At 55.0% G+C, this 26,829-nt stretch overlaps 2 protein-coding genes across 3 annotated transcripts; both read left to right on the top strand.

The window, feature by feature from the left end:
- Positions 1-83: 83 nt before the first annotated feature.
- Positions 84-13,175, top strand: DDR2 (discoidin domain receptor tyrosine kinase 2). The gene is given in 18 exon segments (XM_065673882.1): positions 84-310; positions 2,638-2,645; positions 3,641-3,723; positions 5,612-5,714; positions 5,839-6,070; positions 6,151-6,298; positions 6,451-6,556; positions 6,957-7,140; positions 7,211-7,454; positions 7,577-7,639; positions 7,773-7,903; positions 8,426-8,636; positions 9,120-9,343; positions 9,462-9,598; positions 10,001-10,192; positions 10,317-10,545; positions 11,067-11,216; positions 11,709-13,175. Coding segments are annotated over 18 exon segments (2,691 nt in total). The 5' UTR covers positions 84-202; the 3' UTR covers positions 11,847-13,175.
- A 1,792-nt stretch (positions 13,176-14,967) lies between these two features.
- HSD17B7 (hydroxysteroid 17-beta dehydrogenase 7) lies at positions 14,968-21,591 on the top strand. 2 transcript variants are annotated; one of them, XM_065673880.1, is made up of 9 exons: positions 14,968-15,031; positions 15,179-15,382; positions 15,463-15,555; positions 16,451-16,565; positions 17,078-17,272; positions 18,393-18,497; positions 19,536-19,592; positions 20,152-20,250; positions 20,643-21,591. In XM_065673880.1, exons 1-9 carry the CDS (start codon positions 14,997-14,999, stop codon positions 20,736-20,738), a joined length of 999 nt encoding a protein of 332 aa, XP_065529952.1. In that variant the 5' UTR covers positions 14,968-14,996; the 3' UTR covers positions 20,739-21,591. The 2 variants fall into 2 exon arrangements, with proteins under 2 accessions (XP_065529952.1, XP_065529953.1); XM_065673881.1 differs by having other exon boundaries at positions 20,621-20,690.
- The last annotated feature ends 5,238 nt before the right edge of the window (positions 21,592-26,829 follow it).

Genomic DNA, 26,829 nt, shown 5'->3' with positions numbered 1-26,829 from the left:
TTTTATTTTTTCTCTGGCGCTATGAATGGGTTTTGCTGTAAATTATAGCTTTGCACACATTCCCTCGGGCTGAGGAAAATAACCTCTGCCGAAAAGCCAGCCTGGATTGGTGACTGGCTCCCCCTCTCCGCTCCCTAATTGAAACCAAATGTGCAAGATGTAGGATTGTGGGATTTCTGGCCGGCTCCCAGGAATCCGCAGAATGCAAGCGCGCTCCCAGAGGCATCTTGCATCAGCCCGGGGAAGTTTGCTCCTCGCCTGGCTCCCCCTGCCAGGGTGAGGGGCGAGGAGCCCACCCGCCACCGCTCCGGTGAGTCCCTCTGAGGTGCCTGGGGGGCGTTTGCTGCCCCACGCTTGGGATTTTGGGGGGACACAGGGTTGGCCATCAGCCGTGGCAGAGCCTGGGCAGAGGGGCTGGGGTATGCGTCTGCCTGGGAAGGGGCTGGGGCAGCAGCAGGGCAGCATCCCCACCTGGGGACGTGACGTTAGCCCCTTCTGTCCAGTTTTCTCCCCACTGCCAGCGTTTTCCCCCTTGCCCCGTGCCAAGCCAGCGTTTCCTGGTGTCTGTCCTCAGCTCCTGCCTGTGTGTCTATTGGCAGAGCCGGTGGCAGTGCTTCCAGCCAGAGAGGCCCTGCTGTCCCCAGGGTCTCCCAGCCAGGCACCAGGTCACACTGGGGAGCAGACACAGGGACACCTGACTGGTGCTCCTGAGCATCCTGCCCCAAATCCTGGTGCTGGGGGACCCACTTGTAGCTTCCCATCCCTGAATCGCGGTGGAGGAACGATGCTCTCAGCCCCACACTGTGGCGGGATGACACTGTGGCACAGAGCTGGGAGGAGGGATGCAAGGTTTCCTCTGGTGGGGAGCATTTGCTGGGTGCAGGACCCATAGGACCTTGTCCCCATGGCCATGGCTGTGCTGCTGGCAGGTCTCCACAGGGCAGCGGGCACCCACAGGGATGTGCCGGCCACTTCTTGCACCCTGTACAGCTCTGATGCCCCTGGCTGAGCCTGCCAGCCTGCGGCTGGGGAGGTGCTTGCTGCTGCAGAAAATGGGGCTGCATCCAGCCCAGAGAAGGTCTAAAATGGCATTTTTGGAGTGGAAGAGGACTACGGATCCCGGCATGCTGCTCTGTGCTCCTGCCGAGGCTGCGCCGCCAGCACAGCATGCTGGGGGCTGTAGTGCCAGCTGGGGTAGGGGTCCCAAACCCCCTTACCAGAACCCTGCATGCCTTGGGTCATGAGCCAGGGTCAGGGAGAGCCTCTTGCTTCTCAGGGACATCCCCTCCAGCGTGGCCTCGGTGTGCCCCACTTGCCCGCCGTCCCAGCAGGAGGGGAGAGCCCAGCCCTGTGCAAGGATATGGACTCTGCAACAGGAGCCTTGGGAGACCCACATGCAGGACCTGGGATGTTCAGGGCATGGACTGCTGCCATTCAGCCCCTTTCAGATGGATGGTACTCCTCCGGTGCTGGTGAGGATGGCAGTGCCCACTTGGGAAGCGAGCTGGGAACTTCACCATCCGGCATGGGATGGCAGTGAGAGGGACCACGGCTCGGGTGTGATTTGTCTCTAAACAAACATGGATTTCGGTTTATTTCCTGCTATTTTTTTCCCTGGTGATTTCAGTAGAATAAGAAAAGGGAAAATAAGAAGGTGTGGGGGGGTGCGGAAATAAAAGTAGTGGCTGAGGGAAGCTCCCAAGGCCGTGCGACGCCAGGGAGGAGCTCCAGAAACTCTCTGTGCTAAAAATTTCCAGTGATTGCGAGTTTTCAGCACACGTTTTCAGACAAAGCATTGCAAAGCCATCCCCTGCGCGGGGCCGGCGGAACAGAAAGGATTTCCAGCTGGGCAGCCAGCGCTGCTTGGCCAGTTTGACCATGCATCCTTGGGCCCCAACCTCAGTGCCCGAGTCACCGTCCCCCTGGTGTCCCCCAGCCCTGCTCCACCGAGGAGCCACAATGCCTGCGCAGGGAAGTTTTCACTGTATTAGACTAAATGTAAATGCATTCCCTGCGGGAGAGTATGGCATCTGGTATCCTGATGCTGAAAGAGTTTACTCAGCCTGAAAGAATAGTGGGAAAAAATATCCCTGGCTATTTTTTTTTTGGAATGCAGAAGGAAATTGAGATTTTTAATGTTGGGGGAACTGGTCATCATCAAACGCAGGAGCCTTGAGTGCGCCTCTCAGCGATGTAGTTGAAATTCCTGGTTGCAGCTGAGTTAGTTGCAACTAACTGAACTTTCCCAGCTGGGAATAGAAAAGAAGCAAACTGCATGTGTGCTTTAAAAAAAAATAGGGAAAAAATCACCGAAAATCACCTTAAGTCGGGGTGTTCATTTGTACCTCCTGATGTTTAGCAGAGGCCCCTGGTGAACCCAGCAGCAGGATGCGGGAGGCAGCTCCTAGTGCTTTGCGCTCACCTGGGTGCTGACATGGTCAGAGCAAGCCTGCCTCGCTCCTGCAGTGGCAAGCTCCAGCTTTGCCAGCAAGCAGGACCATATCCAGCACCTCCCACCTGGGCTGCGCGGGATGGGGACGTTTGACGTGTGGCGACTGGTTCAGGGTGGGTTTGGGTTTTCCCTTGGCGGTAGAGACAAAGCTGTAGGTCCCCACAAGCAGGCGTGAACTTGCAGAGTCGCTGGTGTTGGGCCAACTTGGGAACCTGCCAGCCCAGCCATCCCTGGTGTGATGGGGCTCAGATGGGATTTATCCCAGCATTCAAATGCAGCCAGGACCCACTTGGCCAGGTCCTATGGTCCTTTTAACCCCCAGGTTAGTAAATTGCTCCTGCAAAGGTTAATCTGCATGCAAACAACATTAAAATATCCTTTTTTAATAAAATGAGGCCTAACCTGCATCCAGTACTTGTGTTAAGGGCTATCCCAGGAGAACAAATGTCCCCTTGGCAAATAAGGGATGCCAGAATGAACAGGGCCTTGAGTGTCATGTTCTAGTGTGAGCTGTCCCTGCCCATGGCAGGGGGGCTGGAACTTGCTGATCTTTAGGTCCTTTCCAACCCTAACTATTCTATGATCCTATGGCCCCCCGGTCCCCACAGCCCCATCCCACACTGCCCTAGAGGCAGCAGGTGCAAGCTGGCTCCCATGCCCATACTTTGTGTCACGCACGTCCTCGAGACCCGCTCTGCCGTAGAGGTCAGTCACAACAAAAAGGTGTAAATCTCCGTGATTATCTGCTATTACCTCTGCTGAGCCAGAAGGCAGGAAAACTGAGTGTTGCAACGTGCTATTATTTTGTTTCATGACGGGGTTGTGCAACGTCTTGCTTTCAAAGCCACCCAAAAGCGGGCGGCCCAGCCGAAGCCTTTCTGCCCGTCCATGGAGCCGGACGGCGCCAGCCCCAAGCGGAGCCCTGGGAGGTTCATGCGCGTTCATGTGTCCGGCTCCAGGGGTGCAGCGCCGTGGCTCCTGGGGAGCTGGTGGCGGAGGGGATGGACACTGGGACCCCTTTGACCACTGCCACAGGTGTGAGGGCTGGGGCTCTGCTCTCCTCCGAGGCTGCGGTGGGACACCCATGCCGGGGAAGCCCTCCCAGCCTCGGCTGGCCACCCCAAGCGGGACCAGCACTTCTCGCGGCTCGGCTGCCCCAGCGTGACGAGGCCTCCCCTGTCTCTGCAGGACTGCCGACATGCCGGCCTGCCCCAGACCAGCCCTGCTGCTGCTGTGCGCCCTGCAGGCCGCGAGGGCCCAGGTCAACCCGGGTAAGTGAGACGGGAAGCAGGCTGCAGGAGCCGAGGGGTCTGCTTCCCTGCGCGGTGCTCTCCCCACGGTGTCTGAGCCTGGGCTCACGACATCTGCACCACCTCTGCGAGCAGCGTGTGACGGCCCCGAGCCCGTGCCTGCCCGGGCTCCCTGCTGCCCTGCACGCAGCTCAGCCACCACCCGTGACCAGGAAAGCGTCCTCTGTGTGCCGCAGGCGTCTGCCCTGGCACCGACAGGCTGGAGGGACATTGAGGTGTGGGCAAAGCCCTGCGCTGGAGCCCTGGGCTCTGCACGGGGCCCTTCTCCATGAGGGGCTCATCAGGCCTGCTCAGTTGTGAGGCTGCAGCATGCAGAAGGAAGGCACCGGGGTATTGTTTGCTGCCTGGGACATGCTTTCTTTGGTGGTTTCCCAACAAACCAAGGTTGGCTTCAGTGAAGCAGCTTGACGAGGTGCCTGGCTTCTGCTAAGAAACCACAACACTGCTCCAGACGTCAGCAAGAGAAGTGTATTTAAATGGTTGTTTTGGAAGGGCTCAGCCCCGTCCTGCATTGCAGGGGTGGACACGCAGCCCAGGCTCCTTCAGTGCGTCAGGGTTTCCCTGGGTATCCCTGTAACAAGTCCCTTCAAAGGCTTCTTCCATCCGTGGGAAGTTTGCTGGGTCTTCCCCAGAGGTTGCATGGAGCTTAGGGAAGCAATCCTGTTTCTTCTGCAGCCATCCAGGGCTGGCAGTGTTGGGTTTGCCTGGCCAGGGTTGTTTTATACCCAGGGCAAAGGAGCTGGGCTTGGCTCGGTGTTTGTCAAGAATTAAATGGGAAAATGGAGCTGCACTCTGCAGAGCCTCAGAAGAGTGGTGGGAGTGGTGGGAGAGACGGAGACAAGAGAAGATGCCCCCACTGTGCTCATGCTGAAGGTGTGCCCATCCCTCTGTTGGATGCAGGAGATGGTCCCTCTCTGTTGTGGTGGCACAGGCACCTGGGCATGGGAGCCGGCTGCCGGGTGGCACCGCACACTGTGGCTCATTGCTGGTGTGGCAGGGGCAGCCCCAAGCCCGCACCCTGGCCTGGCCCTGCCACCTTGGTGCGGGTGTTTGCTTGGGGCAGCGTTCAGGGGCAGCACTGCGGGCTGGAGCCAGTGGCCAGATGGTAAACACGGCCAAACAAGCCGGCCTTTCAGCAGCGCTCCTGGCAGCCGGGAGTGAGAAAATAACTCCTGGGAAGCGGTGTGGATGCGGTGCCGGGGGAACTGGCTGCCGCTCGGGGATGCAGCCCACTCAACACCCTGGGTACTTTTCCACTCACAGCTGGGCAGGGAGCAGGACTGATGATGGGAGCCGTGGGGCCAGCAGGGAGGGTGAGTGCCCGCCTTTGTCATCCCCCTGGCAGGTGGAGGGAGCAGTGGGGAAGCACAGCCAAGAACACGTTGCTGCAACTGTTTTTTGGGGGCAAGTGGCCTCTGGAATGAGCCCTCCGGGTACGAGTGTGGGGATAGCAGTGCCAATCCACACGCTCTCCTTCCACTGCAGCTGAATGCTTGCCAGCAAGGCTGAAGGGATCTCTGGGGACAGGGACCACGTGTGTCCAAGCAGACCTTGGAGCACTGCTTACCCTTGCTCCCAGCTTTGCTTCAGGCTGTGCTGGCATTCACTTGTGACCCTTGGTTCCATCTACTTAGGCAGTACCTGACTGTCCAGAACCATCCCATAGTGCTTTGTCCCCACTCTGCAAGCCTGAGGCATGGAGAGGGCTGTGCCTGAGCTGCCTGGTCTGTGGTGCTGCGGCATTGTGGATGTGCCCAGCCCTGGCAGTGCCAGGCCGTATTTCAGCACTTGTCTCTGCCGGGGAGGCAAGGAGGGATGCCTGCTCATCACCCCGATGGTCTCACTGCAGCTGTGTGCCGGTACCCCTTGGGAATGTCAGGTGGGCATATCCCCGATGAGGACATCTCAGCATCCAGCCAGTGGTCTGAGTCCACAGCTGCCAAGTATGGACGGTGAGTATGTGACTCTCCTGTGACAGCCACAGCAGGATCTTCTGGGCTTTCATGGAGGGGCAGAAGGGGGACATGGGGCTGGCTTTGGCCACCTGCGAATGGCTCCTCTGCTCTTGGTTTGCAGGCTGGACTCAGAGGATGGCGATGGAGCCTGGTGTCCCGAGGTCCCAGTGGAGCCTGATGACCTGAAGGAGTTCCTGCAGATTGACCTGCGTGCCCTGCACTTCATCACGCTGGTGGGCACCCAGGGGCGCCACGCCGGGGGCCATGGCAATGAGTTTGCTCCCATGTATAAGATCAACTACAGCCGGGATGGCACTCGCTGGATCTCCTGGAGGAACCGGCATGGAAAGCAGGTGAGGAAGTAGGACAGGGCTGCACCGAGTGGAAGGTGGGGTCTGCACCTGCCCATCCCCACCATGCTCCTCTGCCCCAGGTGCTGGATGGAAACTCCAACCCCTACGACATCGTCCTCAAGGACTTGGAGCCACCCCTTATCGCCCGCTTCATCCGCTTCATCCCCGTCACTGACCACTCCATGAATGTCTGCCTGCGTGTGGAGGTGTACGGCTGCGTCTGGCTGGGTGCGTGGTGCGGTCCTGCACCTATGTCCCCAGAATCCAGCTGGGGGGCTGTCCGTCCCACTGGGGGCTGTCCACCCCACTAGGGGCTGGCCCGGTCTCACCAGCAACTGGGTGTCTGGTATGGGCAGCCACTTACCCTCCCCTCCCTGCAGACGGGTTGGTGTCCTACAATGCACCGGCTGGGCAGCAGCTCATCCTTCCTGGGGGCACTGTCATCTACCTGAACGACTCGGTGTATGATGGGGCATTCGGGTACAGGTGAGGCCTGAGTGAGATTGTGCATGTCATGGGTGCTGCAGTGGGCAGGAGTCAATGGGAGTGTTTCTTCCCCATGTTGGCAGGCTGATGTGCTGATCCTCAGCAGAGCAAATACTTGGGGTCTCCCTGGAGCAGGGGACATGGCCAGCTCTGGGAGGCTGCACATCATGATGGGTTCAGCATGACGAGGAAAGCGCCCCCATCCCTTCTCTTGGGTTTACACTGACTGCACTGCATGTTCAGCATCCCACAGCCTTTTCCAGAGAGAACATAAAAAAGAACAAAACTGCCTCCAGAGTTTCCCAGGGGCTGTGAGGAGCTGCCGGGGGGGATGCTGGGTGGAGGCAGGTTTGTGGGGTTGGCAAGAGTCATGCTGCCTTTCCCCCCTCACACACACCAGCATGACGGAGGGCCTGGGCCAGCTGACAGATGGGGTGTCGGGGCTGGACGACTTCACACAGACCCATGAGTACCACGTCTGGCCGGGCTACGACTATGTTGGTTGGCGCAATGAAAGCACGGCTGGAGGCTACGTGGAGATCACCTTTGAGTTTGACCGCATCAGGAACTTCACGGCCATGAAGGTCCGCATGCCCCCCACCTGCACCCTGTCCCTGTCCCCCACCATGGCCACACTGACAGGCTGCCCCACAGGTCCACTGCAACAACATGTTTGCCAAAGGGGTGAAGATTTTCAAGGAGGTGCAGTGTTACTTCCGCGCTGATGCCCTCGAGTGGGAGCCCAGTGCCGTCTCCTCAGTGCTGGTGCTGGATGACGTGAACCCCAGCGCGCGCTTTGTCACCGTGCCTCTGCTCCACCGCATGGCCAGCGCCATCAAGTGCCAGTACTACTTTGCTGACGCCTGGATGATGTTCAGCGAGATCACCTTCCAGTCGGGTACCCACCACCATGAGCCCCAGGGGACTGTCCCCTCCAGGGGGGATGTTCATGGAGGGAGTGGGGCTGTGGGCACCCATGCATGCCTCCCACCCTGATACTCCCCTCTTTTCCCTTGCCAGATGCAGCCATGTACAACAACTCATTGGTCCCCCCTGAGGTGCCCATGGCTCCCACCACTTATGGTAGGGCATTGAAAAGCACATCACTCTGAGCTGGGTAGGGAGGGCAGGGGGGCTCTGCCTCATCTGCTGAAGGGGCAGGGGCTCTCCCCAAACCCCAGCATGACTGACTCTTGCTGTCCCCTTCTCCTGCCAGACCCCACGCTCAAGGTGGACGACAGCAACACGCGCATCCTGATTGGGTGCCTGGTGGCGATCATCTTCATCCTGGTGGCCATCATTGTCATCATACTGTGGAGGCAGTTCTGGCAGAAGATGCTGGAGAAGGTGGGCAAGCATGGGGAGGGGGGGCTGTTGAGGTGCCTGGGGTGGTGGGCTCATCCTGGGCAGGTTCTGCTGGGAGCTCAGCACAGGGAAAACAGATTCCATGCGGGGTCTGATGCTTCCTTCTTGTCCTTGGGAAGGCTGCGGTTTGCACCCATCTCCCAGGCAAGGGGATTTAGCTTAGCAAAGTGGGGACTTTGGGACCTGCATGCTTGTCCATCCCTCTGTCCTGAAGCTGGGCTAAGAAAGTGGAGCCCATGGGAGTCTCACTGCAGCCCTGGCTAACCGAGGGCAGCCACAGAAGTGCTGAAACCAAACTCTTCACCATAGAGGCAGACAATAGAAGGGGGTACATCAGGACAAAAGTCATTCCCAGACTGGTGCTGCAATCCTGGAACAGGGCACTAGAGAAGGGAGCTTGGGGCTGGGCACGGCCATGGTGCCATGTAGCACAGAAAACCCCATCCCACCAGTGCTGGAGGGAACCCCTGTCCCAGCTCTCTCCTCCCTTACCCCCTCTCACAGGCATCACGAAGGATGCTGGATGACGAAATGACCGTCAGCCTCTCCCTGCCCAGCGAATCCAGCATGTTCAACCACAACCGCTCCTCCTCCTCCAGCGAGCAGGAGTCCAGCTCCACCTATGACCGCATTTTCCCCCTGGGACCTGACTACCAGGAGCCCTCCCGCCTGATCCGCAAGCTGCCTGAGTTCACAACGGGGGAGGAGGACACAGGTAAGAGCTGGGGGACACTCGTGCTTAGAGCCTGAGTCAAGCCTGCCCCCCAGCAGCTCCCCAGCCCCAGCTTTAGACCAATCTCCAAATATTTTGGCACAGAGAAGTGAGGGGGGAGGTCACACAAGGTCCTGCACATCCCTCTCTCAGATGTCATACAAAGCCTGTGGCTGAGAGCAAACATCAGTCCCAGGCTGTGCTGTGTCCCCACCACGATCCTTGGGGTGCTCTGGCCTCTCTTTCTCAGTGACCTGGAGGTCAGGCAATGATCCCTGTTCAGCTGGTGCTTAGGGCTGGCTTGGTGCATTAGTCAGTCATGGGGAAGGATCAGAGCATCCTGCGGTGTCTGCAGGAGCCCAGCCATGCTGGGGCAGTGCAAGGGCTCTGGGGAGGACCGGGATGGAGAAGCCAGTGGCTGGAGCATGAACAGAGGGTGCAGGGCAGGACACCGATGGCAGGGCTGGCCCTGCTGTACCTCCGCAGGCTGCAGTGGCCTTGTGAAGCCATCTCAAGCCAGTGTCCCAGAGGGTGTCCCCCACTACGCCGAGGCCGACATCGTGAACCTGCAGGGTGTGACAGGCGGCAACACCTACTCAGTGCCGGCCCTCACCATGGACCTGCTCTCTGGTAAGGATGTGGCTGTTGAGGAGTTCCCCAGGAAGCTGCTGACCTTCAAGGAGAAGCTGGGGGAAGGCCAGTTTGGGGAGGTGAGTGTGTGCTGGACCTGCCCTGAGCAGGGCTCAGGCAAGGCTCTTCCCAGTTTGCGGAGGCCAGCAAGAGGCTGTCAGTCAGCAGAGGTAATGGCTGCCCCTTGTCCCCCTCCAGGTGCACCTCTGTGAAGTGGAGGGGATGGACAAATTCACAGGCAAGGACTTTGCCCTGGAGGGCTTGGATGTGAGCTCCAACTGCCCTGTGCTAGTGGCTGTGAAGATGCTGCGAGCAGATGCCAACAAGAACGCCAGGTATGAGGCTGGGGGGTGCACACACCCCAGTATTCCCCCCCACTTAGAGCCCTCCAGGAAAGCCAGGACACCTGGAAAGCATCCCCTGCCTTCAGTGGGCAGGAGGTCAGTGCAACTGTGAGGGCTACATATCTGAGCTCTCTGGGGATGCTTTGCTGCTACAGTTCAGGACTCTTGGTCCTTGCTGGTCCTAACCAGCTCCCCAGTGCCCAATCTACCCATCGCACAGCCATGTGTGGATCAGTCCAGGGCTCCCCCTTATGGCCCCAGTCCCAGGGGAGGGGACCCGCAGGGTTCCCCACGAGGCTTGGGCGGGTGGGTAGCGTGCTCGGCTGGTCCATGCACACCTCCGTGCCTCTCTGGGTCTGTCTATCCGATCCGTGTGGTTTCTGTTCCGGAAAGGAATGATTTTCTGAAGGAAATCAAGATCATGTCACGGCTGAAGGACCCCAACATCATCCGGCTGCTGGCAGTGTGCATCACGGACGACCCGCTCTGCATGATCACCGAGTACATGGAGAATGGAGACCTCAACCAGTTCCTGTCCCGACAGCAAGCAGGCAGCCCCCCTGCCAGCCAAGTGCCAACTGTCAGGTAGTGCCGCCTGGGACAGGCTTTTCGGGGACAGAGCTGGCTGCTCCAGGCACCCCGTGGGGCACCCCACTTGCCATCCTGCCTACCACCTCAGTCCTCCCTTGTCCCCTGCTGCCACCTACAGTGACCTGCGGTTCATGGCCACCCAGATCGCCTCAGGCATGAAGTACCTCTCCTCCCTGAACTTCGTGCACCGAGACTTGGCCACTCGCAACTGCCTGGTGGGGAAGCGGTACACCATCAAGATAGCTGACTTCGGCATGAGCAGGAATCTCTACAGTGGGGACTACTACCGCATCCAGGGGCGGGCAGTGCTCCCTATCCGGTGGATGTCCTGGGAGAGCATCCTGCTGGTACGTGGGGACTCAGCTCCTCTGATGGACACTGTGGCTAATCTCAGCTTCTTCCTCAGGCCAGCAGGTGCAGAATGGACGGGGAATTCTCTCCTTCCTGAAGCCCAGCTTTGGGGTGAAGCATGCAGAAAGCAGGAGTGGTAGCAGCTTTTTCGAGGCAGGATGGGGGGACTACACTGATCTTGGGTGTCCTGGTGCCCAGCTTTTGAACAGGATGCTTGACATTTTCTACCAGCCATGGTCAGACCTGGAAGAGGGAGCCGGGTTACTTTTCATCTTTGAAGGGAACTGGGTCCTTACCAAGCCTCAGCTCTTAGAGCAGTTGCTGCAAGCCAGACCCAGATCTCTCCAGGCTCTGGCTCCAGGCAGAGAGCAGGTCTGTGGGACCAAGCTGGACCACTCTGGGCACAGATCTGGAAGCTGAAGCATGCAGAAAGAGGTTTCAAAACCTGTGCCTGTCTGGCCTATGGAGCAGGATGGGATAATGCCCATGCCTAACCCTGCTCTGCTCCCTCTGGCAGGGCAAGTTCACAACGGCCAGTGATGTGTGGGCGTTCGGTGTGACGCTGTGGGAGACCTTCACACTCTGCCGGGAGCAGCCCTACTCCCAGTTCTCCGATGAGCAGGTCATTGAGAACACCGGCGAGTTCTTCCGGGACCAGGGCAGGCAGGTAGGGACAGGAGGGGATGGGATGGGACAGGATGGGATGGGATGGGACAGGATGGGATGGGACGGGACAAGACAGGACAGGATGTGACAGGATGGGTTGGGACGGAATGGGACAGGATGGGACAGGCAGGTAGCAGTGCATCTAGGACACCAGGGACCTGGTGAAAGACTTCAAGGTGACCAGATACTGACCTTGGCTATGGGGGAATTACGGGACAAGAGCTCTTCTGGGCAGGGCCCCGCATGGCAAACCCTGCATTTCACACAGCCCAAGGCACTGCTAGCCTGCTGACCCCTATAGGCTGGGAGACATGAGCAGGTGTCCCCAGGACCCACTATGCCATCCGGGGGTTCCCTTCCCCCTGAACACACAGCAGCACAGCCCTCTCGCCCTGATTCCATGGGGAAATTGGGCTCCCCAGGAGCAGTTTGCTTTTCTCTTTCCATGTCAGTAAACTCTCTCCCTTTGTCATCTTTGCCTCTTGTTTTGAAGACCTACCTTCCCCAGCCTGCACTTTGCCCTGACTCAGTCTATAAGCTAATGCTGAGCTGCTGGAGACGGGACACTAAAGACCGTCCCTCCTTCCAAGACATCCATCGCCTCCTCCAAGAGTCAGCCACTGAAGAATGACCCTTTGCTTCCCACCAGCCCGGTCCCCATCCCTCCCCGTCCCCAGAGGAGCCCCATATGCAAACTGAAGCCACTTCACTTGGACTTAGCAATAAAACCCGGGCAGCTGGTCTTGTTCTCATTGTACAGTGAAGCCTCAGAGGAAAACCCCAAGGGCAGCAAGGAAGGACACAGCGTGGGACGACGCGGGCTTCCCGCTCACTTGTTGAGCTGAGCCTGGGAGCAACGTGGGCTATGATGAGGGTTATTTATTGACACAGCGCGTTCTTGGTGACAGTGACCAGGACAGAATGGCTTCTCTCCCCTGGTTGGAGGGGAGGAACGTCAGATGGACTTTCTCTGTGTGGAAGCTCCCAGCCAATCTGTGGGGCCTGGAAAAGGAATGCATGTGGGTATGTGCCTGCTGGAGCAGGGACTGTCTAGCAGCCACTACCTGCTTCAGGAGGAGCAGGGATTGCCACTGGCTCACAGCAGGCTGTGCAATTATAGGGCAAAACCGAAAACTCTCTGGACATTTTGGGCTTTTGACATGTCACATGGAGGGGCAGGAAGCTCCATCCCTGCCAGCCAGACCCCGGTTGCACAGAGAGAAGCCTGACAGTACCCCCAGCTCCTTGCTGCCTGCCCAGCACAAGGCGAGCCAAGACGACATCCTCTTACTGACCTCTCACCTACTCCCAACTGTTTGATGAGCAGGTCATCAAAAACACAGCACTCCAGAGCTGCTCAACTGCCCATGAAATGCATTTTGGATGCCCCGCAGGTGCTGCACAGCAGCTGGCAGCAGGATGTTAGCACCTTTCACCTCCAAGGGGAAATCTACCGGTCCTCCTCTCCTGCGTCTTCACCTACCAGGAGAGGAATGCACATAGCAGAGCTTTCGCTGATGCCGAAGCCTGCAAGAGCCCGGGTGCATGGAGCAGTGGGCACCCCGTCCCTCCACGGCTCTGGGCCCAGAGGTCACAGCTCAGCTGAAGCGCTGGGGCTGGACTTTGCTGCCCTGAGCATCCCGCAGCACTCTGGCACCAGTCCATGACTGAATCTGGCAGCTCCATGAACAAACTGGGCAGGTGCCAGAGCCATGTGCCCTGCAAGAGCCCCAGCAGGTTACCTGCCATGACCCAGAACTGGACCCTCCTGTGACCAGACAGGAGAAACGTTGTACTTAGAGGGTACATGGACCCCTCCATACTTTTGTATGCATTAGTTCAGCACCATCAATTCATGCGTGGCACAGTTTCCAGTATATTATTGCTAAGGCATGTATATATTCAGTAGATGCACCTACATATAGGGGCAAACCCGCTGAAGAAACACTTGCTACGTGAATCTGGTTGCATGGTTTCCTTGCGGCACTTCAGAAGGCAGCTCTCCTCCTCTGTGGGGACCCCTGGGAGCCTGGCCAGTACCCGCCTGGCAGGAGGCTTGTGGGCTGCACTATGTGGGGAGAGACTGTGGGAGTGCATGCAGGTAACAGCGTAAGAGATGGAGGAAGAACGCTCAAGAGACCCATACCGGTTGCCTATCTCTTTGGGTAACAGGGAGGGCAGTCTGAGGCTCAGCATCCATATCGGATGTCCATCAGCATGAACGAGGTGGGACAGTGGATCTGGGAGGGGAGGGATAGGAGTAGCGGGCTGTGCTCTGCGGAGGGGCTAATTGGCTCCTCACGCATGATCCTGCTAGCTGTGGCTGAGGAGGTCTTCTCCCTCTTCCTCTCCTCCTTGCTGAGTATGTACCATGTGGCAGAATAGTGCTCTGCGGCTGAAGCAAGGGCGGGCTTCGTTCATGGCACAAAATTGGTACCCATCTGCCTCTGCCCTCAATGCCCTCTCCCTGCTCAGGGTGCATCATGGCCTCTCCCAGCCTCTCTCAGCAAGCCATCAGCTGGGAGCAACAGGCTGGATAGGGGTACGTGTGCCCTCTGGGCACTGCAGCTCCCACTGACCTGAGCCCTGGGGCTCTGTGCCTGGGTGTTCTGTACCTGGTGTGCACGGCCCTGGGGCTAAATAGCCTGTTAGGGTGCCTGGGGAGCAGCTGGGGGCTGCTGTGTCTGTCCCCTGCTCCAACTGGGACACCAGCCCCACCAGGAGCAGGGCTGCAGCTGAGATCTCTGGCACGGTCAGTGCACTCAGGACTCTGCAGCACCAGGGAACAGTGACCTGGTGGCATTTCTGTTCCTCTGTGGAATGTCCCTCTGTGGCAAAGGATGGGAGGGAGGGCCACCTTGTGCCCAGGCACACAAGGCCAACAGCATCCTGGCCTCTATCAGCAACAGCATAGCCAGCAGGGCCAGGACAGTGATCATGCCCCTGTACTTGGTGCTGGTGAGGCTGCACCTTGAAACCTGAGTTCAGTTCTGCAGCCCTCACAAGAGACATTGAGATGCTGGAGCGGGTCCAGAGAAGGGCAACAGAGCTGGTGAAGGGCCTGGAGCGCAAGTCCTGCGAGGAACGGCTGAGGGAATGTGCGTTGTTTAGTCTGGAGACGAGAAGGCTCCTGGGGGATGTTATTGCTCTCTACGACTACCTGAAATGAGGATAGAGTGCTGGGGGGGGCAGGCTCTCCTCCCAAATAACAAGAGACAGGACAAGAGCCAACGGCCTCAAGCTGCCCCACAGGAAGTCTAGATTGGATATTAGGAAAGATTTCTTCACAGAGAGGGTGATCAGGCATTGGAAGAGGCTGCCCAGGGAGCCACTGTCCCTGGTGTTCAAAACCGTGTAGATGAGGCCTTTAGTGATATGGTTTAGTGGTGGGCTTCGAAGCCCTGTGGTGACCGTTGGACTTGATGATCTTAAAGGTCTTTTCCAGCCTAAATGACCCCGTGATCCTCCGGTCCTATGACGCGATGAGTAATGGCCGCAGCCCAGCGGGGTGGGCGTCGCCTGCACTGGGAGGCGTGGCCTGAACGGTACGGGCGTGCGGGTACGTCAGGGGCTGTATGGGGGCGTGTCCAATCGCGGCCCGCCCCCCTCCGCTCTTCCCACCATCACGCCACCGTGGGCGCTGGCCCCGCCCCCTTGCCGCGTACCGATTGGCGGGAGCCGTGGGGCGAGGCGGGGCGAGGCGGGGCGAGGCGGGGCGTCACGGGCGGGCAGCGTTTAAAGCGCGGGGGGGCGGCGGGGGGACCTGTTACGGGAGGACGTGATGGAGCGGGTGGTGCTGGTGACCGGTGCCAGCAGGTAAGCGGCGGGCAGCGGGTGATGGAGGAGCCGGAACAGTGTGGAGCGGGACGGGCCGGAACAGGCTTGGCTTGACAGGCGGGCCCGGCCCGCCCTCGGCTCGTCCCTGCCCGCCAGCGCTGTATCTGACACCGTACTCTGTTGCAGCGGCGTGGGGTTGGCGTTGTGCCGGCGGCTGCTGGAGGAGGATGGCCGTATCCATCTCTGTATCGCCTGCCGCAACTCCCAGAAGAGCGAAGCCACGCGAGACCTCATCCTGGAAACCCACCCTGCCGCACAGGTTTCCACAGTGGAAGTGGACCTGGGTAGCCTGGCTTCCGTGCTGCGTGTTGCCCGTGAGCTCCGCTGCAGGTATTGGGTCTCTGTCCTCAGCCCCAGCGGACCCCCCTGTCAAGCCCCTGCCCCTCACCCCTCTGCTCTTTCCTGCTCAGGTTTCAGCGGCTGGACTTCGTCTACCTCAATGCTGGGATAATGCCCAATCCACACGTGAACTTCAAGGCACTCTGGCATGGTCTCCTTGCCGGGTAGGAGATGCTGGGGGATCTAGTCCTGGCTTGTGAGTGGTATGTGGTGCTGGCAGCATCATAGCCAAGGCATGCTTGTGGGTCCAGGGCTGAAGATGATCCTATCTCCCTTTCCCAGTGTGACACAGAGCACATTGCTGTGGGATGTGTAGGTTTGGCAGCTGGGTGAAGTGCCAGGGTACTCTAATGCACCCAGTGCTGTTTCTGATCCCTAGTGTGAGGCCTGGTGCATGGGGGGGACAAGAGTTCACCCAAAGCCTGCAGCTTCTGGCATTAAGTACTGAGTGAGAAATGCTGGTGTGTTGCTGGGGAGGTGTATGTTGCTCTTACTGGGTCTCTTTTCTCGTGTTTTGGTTCCACTGCAGGGTTTTGTTGTTCTCAGCTGTACATCGTGGTATTTTGTGAAGCTAATACTTGATGCTGGTGTAGGCATTGCTATTCTGTAAGCAAAGTGAGGAGGCTGAGTTAGGGAGCAAAGTGACTTGCATTGTGTCCAAAGCAGTTGTTGGGGGTGTTGAACATGGGTGTTAGATTGCTTTCCTTACCTGAATTAAGCATGGCCCTAGGGCATAGTTCCACGGTGGAGCTTGACTGTATTACCTAACTGTGGAATGGGAGAGCAAGAATTTATGGGTTTTTTTAATGGTACTTTGCTGTGATGAATTGAAAGAAGGGGCAAGTCTTCTCTGGTCTAGTCAGTATTGAGACACTTACAAATAAAGGGGCTGGTATAAGCTTTTCCAAGCCATTTTTTTACATGGCTCAATAGAATCCTTGAACGTGAAACCATAGAGTCTGCATGGAGCCTGTGAGGTGAGGGATACTTCTGAAGAGCTGAAGTGGGAGAGCAGTAGATGTTTCCTGGCAATGCTCATCTCTTGTCCTTGGCTTCCAGGAAGTTACTTCACATGCTGACCACTGCAGAAGGTGTAATGACCCAGACGGACAGGCTGAATGGAGATGGACTTCAGGAGGTGTTTGCCACCAACCTCTTTGGACACTTTATTCTGGTGAGACTGCATATGAAGATTAAGCCCTTGGCCTGCTGGTTGATGTTGGTAGAGATGGGTCCAGGCAGTAGTAATAAAACAGTTGTATCTTACAGGTTCGGCTGCTGATGCAAGCTACAGCCTGGCAGATAACGAATGACAGAGCAGTGGTCTCAGGCTTTGTTTATATAGCAATTAATGGTGATAGTAATTTCTAGGGTTAATATAAGTTTGAGGTTGCTGTAGTTAGCCAGTGGATAGAGGTAATCCATATGTAGTTCTCTCTGCCCAGGGTGAATACCAAGGCTTGGCTGTGTTAAATTCTGAAGTGCTTAACTGAGCTGTGCAGCAGAATGGTGGCTGCTTGTCAATGTTCCTTAGGCTGAAGCTGTACCTGAGCAGTGGCTGCTTCTGGCTACTATATGGAAGACTGTCCAAGAAAGCTCAGATAGCTCACAGCTTTTAAGAGCTATAAAGCTATACTGTAACACTTGAAAATCACTGTGTTAAGGAAGTTAGCAATTCTTTTGCAGGTTCGTCAACTTGAGTCTCTACTCTGCGGTAACGAAAAGCCCTCACGACTCATCTGGACCTCTTCCAGCAATGCTAGGGAGTCTGCCTTCAGCCTCTCTGACTATCAGCATGCCAAGGGGCAGGAATCATACAGTTCCTCCAAATATGCTACTGACCTGACAAGTGTGGTTCTGAACAGGAAATTTAATAAGCAGGTGATGATGGGGTTTGCATGTCTGAAGAAACCTAATGAGCTCCTACTATTTATAATTATCATTACATTGTTGTTACCTGGTTACATTCATTCCCAGAAAACTGATATATTCCTTAATGCACATTTAAGAACTAAATGGAGGCCAAAGTTGAACTGCTGTGGTGTGTAGTGGAGATTCATAGAATAGGTAGGGTTGGAAAAGACCCTAAGATCATGTAGTTCCAACCCCCTGCCATGGGCAGGGGTGTCTCACACTAGACCATGTCGCCCAATGCTCTGTCCAACCTGGTGTTGAACACTGCCAGAGATGAAGCATTTACCACTTCTTTGGGCAGTCTGTTCCACTGCCTCACCACCCTCACAGCAAAGAACTTCTTCCTTATGTTGTTTCTGGGGCTTTTGTCAGAAACTTCTGAAAGCAGAATAATTTTGGGAGCGGTCGCTACCTTGCAAGTTCTAGCTGACTTTTTAGACCAAATAATTGGTCTTTAAGAGCGAAGAGCTGCTGCTCTTTTCAGGTGTACCTGCCTGTTGGAACAAGGCTGCTCTGGCAGCTTTGCCTGCAAGCACTTGACGTGCAGGCTCTGCTGTCTGTCCTGATGGCTCCATGCTGCTGTTCAAGTTTGTCACAGTACCATGTGTGAGCAACCTGCCTTCCCTGTCATAGGGGATTGCTGGATTTTGTTGCCAAGCTGCAGCCCTAGTCCAGTGATAGTGATTGTACTCTTGAAATACTTCATGAGGAAATGTTTCAGTCCTAGAAGGCTGAACCCTTAAAGGTGAGGTAACCTTTGATCTGTGGGCTGTAATTTCTGGGATGACTGCTATTGTTGCTGTTGAGCTGCATGGAGGCTGCAGCGTGAGGTTGTGAAGGCATAGCCTCCCAACACATCAGTCTGGTGGTCTTGCAATGGGCACAGATTTAACATAAACCTCTCCAATTTGAGCCTTTCAGAAACTGCTACATGTAATCACTCACTAAGGACTTTGGGGAGTATCTACTATTAACTGGTCTCTATAGTCACCTTCAGCTTCTTGGTGAGAAGTATTAGGAGGCAAGGAGTGTGTTCCATTCTTTAACTGTTATGTGTTTACACACTGATTGGGTTTCTTCTCTGCAGGGTCTGTATTCCAGTGTTGTTTGTCCTGGCCTTGTTATGTCTAACATGACCTACAGAATTTTACCAGGTTTTCTGTGGAAGCTGCTGATGCCCATCATGTGGTTGGTGAGTGAATCTCCTGGCTGGTTTTAGTGTTGAGGTAGCCCTGCTGTCATATAATCTGCAAGTAATGTGCAGTGTGCTTCTGGCTCCTTGCTACCCATGCTGCTATATAGCTCTTCCTTCTGTTGGGTTAGGCAGGCTGGCCCCTCTGCCAACCTTTCCTTTTGGCACCCTGGGGCCGGAATTCCCAAGCTGAGTTTGGAGGTTTGGTGCTGGACAGCACTGTACATAGAGTCATGGCTTGGCTCTTCGGCCATAGCAGCATTCGTCAAAGCTCCCCTTAGGTTTCCCAGCCTGCTCAGGCTTGTGAAACTCTTATCATTTTGGTGGTAGCAGAGCTCAGGACAAAACTTGGCCCCTGTGCTTTGAAATGCCATTTGTTTCTAGAACACAGTGTATTTTTCCATGTTCCTTTCTTCCCTCTAGAAGGCAGCATCTCTTGCTCTCTTTCTGTCTCTCTGGAAAGCAAAGCCTCCTGCTCTCTGTTGCTCTTTCCCCTGCTTTCTTAAAGCTTTCCTTCCCTTTCTTCCTCTGGACTTCAGCTTTTCAGGTTCACTACAGTTCTGTTCCTGAAGGCTGCCTGCTCTGAGCCTTGATGCTCTGGCTGCAAGATTGGCCTTTCTGCTTAAGCTGATCCTCATGGATCACGTTTCTCCTGGCAGTGGAGAGGCAATGCCTTCTCAGTTGTCCTCAGCGCTGGCAGTATTATAGATCCTCTCTGCCTCCTGCCATTTGTGCTCTTGAAACCATTCAAGAGGCGGTGCCTGCAATGTATATGTGTGGCCTGTTGCCTCTTGCTTTGGGGGTGAGCTCAATGTGGGAGCATGGAGCGATGCTTGCTGATCCGGTGGGTGGCTCCAGAAAATAGGTTGTGGTTGTAGAGGGATGCTTTAGTCATAAGCGTGCGGTATTACCTGTAGTCAGCTTTTAGAAGCATTGCTACCTCTGGTAGATTATCTGGTGTGGCTGGGCTGTGGAGGGCTGGCCAGAGAAACCTTGGGCCACAATACAGATTCTGTCATGTGCTTCTTTTCCCCTCAGATCCGCTTTTTTGCCAAAACTTATACTTTGACCCCGTATAATGGAGCAGAAGCTCATGTAAGTAGTTCACAACTTGATTTTGATACTCCTTCCAGGGTCTGCTGGCCTGAACAGTGAGCCCCTCAATAAGGCTGGTGGGTGGGTGACTTATTTCAGCCCTGAAGAGCATGCAGCAGTGAGTGCTGGGGGACCAGCTATGAATGGGGCTCATCTGGCAGGTGATGCTTTATACCTTCATAAAAATAAACTTTTTTGGAAAAAGGCTTTTCCTTCCATCTCGGTCGGGAGGACGCTGCTCTCCCTGCTGGCAGACATGCAGGCACAGGGAATGGAGGCAGTTAACAGTGTGCCTCAAGTACAGTAGTGAGCAAGTTTAGCCATGTTGAACTGCTTTAGTGGTTTAGCACTGGGACATAAACATGTTTTACTGTTGGCTTGGGCAGGCCACAGCTGAAGGGAGACAGCTCAGAACTATTTCTCTAGATAGCAAATCTTCTGTGTGGTGAAAGCATCTGAGGTGGGTTCTCCTGTGTCCGCTGGCAGTTGGGTCCTTGGTCGCAGGCTTGGTTGGAACAGTGTGCACTGGACTTGTACATGTTTGGGCTGTTTTTCCTAGGTGTGGCTCTTCAAACAGAAGCCAGAGCACCTGGATGCACTTGTCAAGTACCACAGCTGTACTTCTGGACTGGGAAAGAGCTATGTGGAGCCCAGAAAGGTACATGGAGCAGCAGCTTTCTGCTTCTGGGGAGGGTCTTGGCTAGGGGTCTACCATCTTCCTTGCATGGAAGGGTTGGTGCCAAGGGTGTCCTGTGGCTGGAGTGGAAACAAAATGTTGAATGCTGAGCAGTAAGGAGGGATGTGAGGTTGTGTGCAAGGCTTCCTAGAGTAACTCCTGGCTCAGGCTGGAGTTTGGAAGACAATGAAGGATGAGTGTGTAATGATGTTTCCCCAAAACATGTTCTGCCTTGTGACAGATGCCTTTAGTTGCCTCACTGTGATTGTGGAAGCTCTGGAGATGCACCTTGCCTATCCCCAGAGCTGACCTCAGTGTCTCTGCTAGCTGCCACCCAAGTGATGTCTCACAGTGCTGTTCTTACTGTCTTCCAGTTTGATGTGGATGAAGAAACTGCTGAGAAACTGTATGGAAAGCTCTTGGAACTGGAGAAGCAGACTCTAGAGAAATACAGTGATCTCCTAGATTAAGTAAAGCCAATTTAAGTGGTATAACAGTCTCAGATGTGTAATACAGGCTTTCTTCATTCTGGTGCTGCTTGGGTTGCCTGCTCTTCTGCAGGCATGTGGCTTCAGACCCCATCTTCCTTCTCAACAGAAGGTGAACAATTCCTGAAAATGGAAATGTGAAAACTGAAGAGCAAAACTTAATCTTTTTGGTATGGGATTTTTTTCTAGCATAAAACTGGAGACCTAGAGTAGGTGGAGACTGTCTTAACACAGTTGCAAAGAAGTGTCTTGCAAAAGCATGACTGAACTGCACACAGTTTGGGAGCAGCCTCAAAACGTGTGGTTTAAATCTGGCTTAGCACACGAAAGGCAGCAGTCTGGGGTTCTGTCCTGTGTTTTGGCTCTACACGCATTACCCATGGCTGATCCTGAAGGACTTGAAGGCTCGTCTTCAGAAAAACTCCTTTTACACTTGTACACCAAATCTGGGGCCAGCTTTCCAGGTGTGCTCACCAAGATAGAACCTTACTGGAAGTCAGGCTCTGCGCATCATGTGGAACCAAGCTCCTGAAGAACTGGCCTGAAAAGAGCACCACTTGCCTCAGCTGTGAGGATAGATGCCTTGCTCTCCCCTGGGTGTGGGGCTGTAAAGGTTCTAACCACAACTGACTGCAGAAACTGAAGCTGTTGATGTTAACCTGCGCTCAGGGCTGGTCTGCTCTGTTTGTAGCAAGAGTGAGAGGTTACCATGTTATTTTACATATTTAACTCTTTTTATAGGAATTTACCAAGTATTCTTCCTGTTGTCTATCCTGGGGAACTTCAAGTACCTGGTGTACTTCAAATTCTGCAATGAATAAATTATTGGAACTGACTTGTCCTGGCTGCAGTGGTGTTTTTACTCCAATAGCTGGCTGCTTTTGACTTGAAGGGCTGGAAGGGAGGTTGGTTTGTTGCCTTGCACAGGAAGCCTGTGTATACTTGGGAAGTGTGATGTCTCTTCCTCCATAGGAAAGCTGTCAGCCACCTCTTTGGTCTTGCTTCTCTTGTTCCTTCTAGTTAATGAAAGGCATGAATGACTTCTGAAGGCTTCGGTGTGGTTTTGTGTGTTTGAGCACCTGTGGGGTGTCTGAGACTATTTCCCAGCCTTAGGCACTTGGGAGACATGGATGTCTCTGGTGCTTGCTCATCCTCATGTGTCACATAATGACTGGTATTGCAGTGTTCCTGGGCACTTTCCTGAGACCTGACAGAGGCCAGATGAGGTTAGGAGGGAGGCTGTGCTTGCTTTGATTCTCACCCTCCACTGTTCTTGAGCAGCTCTGCAAAGTGGAGGAGTACTGCTGGTACGGTGTGGTTTGTAGCAGAAATAGCTCAGTCTTGACTTTAGGCTGTGCAGCACTTCTAGCTCAGCCCTTGTGTGAGTACCTGAGTTACCAGTGTTAGTGTGGATGGGAATGCACTGTTTTGCCCTGACAGTAGGGCAGAATGAGGAGTTGGCCATTGTGGAGTGGAACTTCTCCTTGCTATGGCTGTAGCTGTTCCGAGTTGTGAAGAAGATTGGGATGTGCTTATGTGGACCTTTTATTAAGCCTGGAATGAAGTGGCAAAATTCTAGGGTGGGCAGAGATTGAGCATGGGAAGAACCTTTGAGGTTTTCATTGGTGGTTGTGTTTTTTCCTCACTCAGGTGTGTGTCTGTGGGCTGAAGATCCTGCCCCTCCACTCCGCTCTTGTGAGACCTCACCTGGAGTACTGTGTGCAGTTCTGGTGTCCTCAACATAAAAAGGACATGGAACTGTTGGAACAAGTCCAGAGGAGGGCCACGAGGATGATCAGGGGACTGGAGCACCTCCCATATGAAGACAGGCTGAGGAAGTTGGGGCTGTTCAGCCTGGAGAAGAGAAGGCTGCGTGGAGACCTCATAGCAGCCTTCCAGCACCTGAAGGGGGCCTATAGGGATGCTGGGGAGGGACTCTTCATCAGGGACTGTAGTGACAGGACAAGGGGTAACGGGTTAAAACTTAAACAGGGGAAGTTTAGATTGGATATAAGGAGGAAATTCTTTCCTGTTAGGGTGGTGAGGCACTGGAATCAGTTGCCCAGGGGGGTTGTGAATGTTCCATCCCTGGCAGTGTTCAAGGCCAGGCTGGATGAAGCCTTGGGTGGGATGGTTTAGTGTGAGGTGTCCCTGCCAATGGCAGGGGGGCTGGAACTAGATGATCTTAAGGTCCTTTCCAACCCTAACTATTCTATGATTCTATGATGGGACGGGGCGAGTGCTTTTTTCCTATGGAGCATGCAGAAACTGGTGAGGGGAGAGATCTGTGATGCACCAGAACCGATCTTTGAGTTATTTGTGATGCTGGTGTTGAACAGAGCTATGAATGGGTTTCTGGGCTCATCTTAAAAGCACCCCGTACCTCTCCCTTGAGGATTTGGAGGTCAGGGTTAGAGACCATGTGTTTCTGTCCAGCTGTGCCTGAGCTCAGCCCGCTGCATGGTTTAGTTTCACCTTAGATGTTGTGAAGGCACCTGGTGCACTGTAATGTGTGTCACATACTGGGAGATGCAAGTGTGGGATTTGGAGTTGGGGATCTGTTGCAGCATGTGGTTATGGTAGGTGCAGATAAAAAGTAGCCTTTAGGGATCTCTAGCTCAGCTTCCCACTCAAACAGAGTTGCATGAAGAAGGAAGAAGAGGTGACAAAGCACAAGTTAAGCCCAGAAGAGATTGAGCAACCTGGAAAGATGGGATGATGTTTGTGTTTTCCTGTGGGTATGGTGCTGCATGGAGCTAGAGATGTATGATCAACCCAAGTGTCTCCAGGAGACTGCCCTTCTGGTGGAGGAGGTGCTCTAGTGTCCTACAGCATTTGTCACAACACCCCATTGCTCTATAGGGGTATCTGCCTGCTTTTGTGACCACAGCCACCACTGCCCATGCCCTTCTCTAGAAGAAAACCTGGCTGTGCTTGACTTCATCTTCTGCTCCTCTCCTCCATGTTGTGAAAAGCTGGACATCTTTTCATCCAAGGGGTAGGGCTGTTCTGTGGGATGGGAACTGCAACCACCTCTCAGGTTTTGTCTTTCACCCTGAAAGCACAGGTAGGACCTGGTGCTTGAAATGGAGACTGTCCAAAGGGCAGGAGGTGGCTCAGTTGCTTGTTGCCCTCTGTGAACCCAAGGGATACTGTGCCACCTGGTATGGCCTCCCACCACCCAGGTGACTGTGAGCAGAGCTGGCCAACACGGTGGAGCCGCCAGTCTGCAGGGAGGGATGATCCTTGTGCGCTGCTCTTGGCTAACGCCTGTGCAAAGGAGCTGAATCCTCCAGCTAATCGCTTTTGGCTGGCAGGCACATCCAGGCATGACGGTAGTAATGGAGAAATGACAACTGGGTCAAGGAGAGCGGGCAGGTACACGCATTTGTCAGCCTCTTCCCAATACACTCCGGTCCCCTTGTCTTTGCTTGCTAAGATAGTGTAGACACTGCTGATGCCATTGCATGAATTGGGTGCTTCCACTGAGGATGTGCATATGGAGTTGTTGAGCCCTTGTGCAATGAAAATAGGTCCTGCCCAGAGCACAGGGCGCTGTGGCAGAGCAGGGTGGTGAGAAGTGCCAGGCATGGGACGGGGCAAGAGCCAGAAGTGGCAGCCATAAGTCAGACCTAAGACAGGACCCTTCTGTTTGCATCCTCAGGTACAGAGCTTTCCAGAAATGCTCTAGGGCAGGTCTTGAGTGTGGAAACTCCTTGTGGTTGCTTTATGAGGTCTTATGCAATGACTGTATCTAATCATTGTGCCCCATCCCGAGCCACCGGTTTCTTATCTTCCTGGGTAAGTGTGTTACCTTACTCCAAATGCAGCCCGAGTCCTCCACTGCTTTGCAGCTCAGCTGGTTTTCAGCTACTTCAGGGCACTGACAACAAGAGCCTGGGTGGGAACTGCATCCCAAGATGTGACTGCAGGAGGAGTAAGCTCGAGGTCTATGTGGCAAGGCTGAAATCCCTACGCCTGTGTGACCTCTGCCTTTCCCAGAGGGAAAGGTGACAGGATTGAAGGAAACAAGGACCAGTGCGTGTCCCTGTAAACAGAGGCGGATGTAGTACACCCAGCTTGTTTTGAAACACCTTTGAACAGCAGCTTTGATGTTGAAAGTGCTTGGAGGGGAGCTGCCCAGAGGTGGGGGAAAGGAGAGATGTAGCTCTGAAGAGCTGGGTGAGAAATGGGGAACAGAAACCCCTCTGGGAGTGCTGGTGTGGCAGGAAAGAGGCGAGAGGGACGTGGATCCAGGTGGGTTTTGCTGAGAACGGGTGAACTGTGGAGTCCCAAGGAGTTTTCTGTTGGGACAGAGTTTGCACCTCCAGCCAGCCCTGCTCCATGCACGTGGCCTGCCTCCTGGCTGGCCCAGGGATATGCCCGGGTGAGTTCTGGAGTCTTCAGGGATAAAGACCCCACAGCCCTGCTGGGCCCTGTCCTGGGCTGCTCCCACGCACCTATGCGCTTCGCATCTGCCCAAGGAAGAGTAAGGGTGACTTTGCCTGAAGGATGAGATGCTGGAGCCTTGGGGCAGACGTGCCGCATGGCTGAGGAAATGAGAAAGTCCAAAGAGAGCCAAGACTGCCTCTGCAGGGTCAGGGAGGCTTTTCAGTGTTGCTTTGCAAAACAGGGAGCTGTGCCCAAGGGAGAGACCTTGAAGGGGAACTGGTGGATGAGTTCAGAAACAGCTTGTGAGAATAATCAGAATGAGTAGTAAATCCTTTCTCTAGCTCATCAATAGCTGCTCCTGTGTGAGAGCAGAGTTTGGAGAGGCTGTGGTGCTCTAATTAACATTTTTGGCATCAGTGAGAGGAGCCTGGGGAGGCCGCCCTGCCAGAAACCCTCTTGCCGATGCAAGGATTTGTAGTGTACCAAAGTGCTAGTAGGGGAGACTACAGGGCAGGCAGACGAACAGCCAGGGCTGGATGATGCTCCTCTTCAAGCTGAACTGAAAACTCTGCATTCATTTCTCTCTCACAACTGCCTCAAGCAAAGCGAAGAGGGGCAGCTGGCTGGATACTCAGCCTGGGGTCAAGCTGTGCAAGGTCTTGCTGCAAGGCAGCACAGATGCTGAACACTTACGCAGCATCCTCTTTCTTGAAAGAGAGGCTATTAAAGATGCAGGGTGCTCTGGGCAGGCATGGCTCTGGTCTCAACCTGCTATTTGTTTCTGTCTGTCTCAGCAGAAGCTTTGGTTGGTTTGGTTTGTTTCACTCTGCATCTGCCACCCTGGCTAAATACTGCACACCCTCAAGGGACATTGGTGACCTCAGGGGTGGGGAGGATCTAGCCAGTCTCTACAAGTGGCTGTGTGGGTCACAGCTAAGAGAACAGCCATGCTTTGGAGCACCATGTTCAGCTCTGAAGACCTAGGCATCCTTGCCCACAGCTCAGCTGCTCCTAAGGTTCATCTCTGAAGTAGCTCCGTGAGTCACTGTGGCCTGCACCTCTCTGGGGAGCACAAGGCAGGTGCAGTGCTATCTCGTGTCCTTGTCATCTGAATAGGTGGTGGCTCATCCACGGTGAGCCAGCAAAAGCCAGACCTGTGGAGAGGGTTTGGGTATGTCATTTCCAAGCAGTGGCACGTGGAGGCTGCAGGGATGCTGCTCTGCTCCTGCCTGCGTCACAGAGCCCAAGGATATACGCTGCATTGTCTCTGGGCACGGGTAAATGGTTTGTTAATGGCCTTAAAATGCAATTATACTACTCAGGTGTGGAGCAGATCCTCATGCTACCTACCCACACTCTGCCTGCCAACGGCTGCCACAAGTTGGGGGTCAGGAGAGCTGCGTCACATCCCTGTCTTTAATTTCCTGTATACCTTAGAGCAGTTCATGGCTTCCTTGGCCTTGGGCAGCTTTTGAGTTGACTCAGGATCTTCCTGCAGTGCTCAACAGATCCCCAGACAGCTCATGATGAGTATTCTTGTCTGGAGAGGGATGTGTTGTCACCTGGATCTGGTCCACACGGGTGGAAGTGGGCAAAACATGCTCTCGGGGGACACCACTTGGGTGCATGTGCTAACAAGTGCTGGAGAACAGAAAGGGCTGGAGACCAGGTGTGAGGATGG

This window comes from Lathamus discolor, chromosome 3, assembly GCF_037157495.1.
Source record: "Lathamus discolor isolate bLatDis1 chromosome 3, bLatDis1.hap1, whole genome shotgun sequence".
Taxonomy (NCBI): Eukaryota; Metazoa; Chordata; class Aves; order Psittaciformes; family Psittacidae; genus Lathamus; species Lathamus discolor.
Note: the sequence above shows the minus strand (reverse complement) of the source record. Positions and strands in the feature narration are given on the sequence as shown.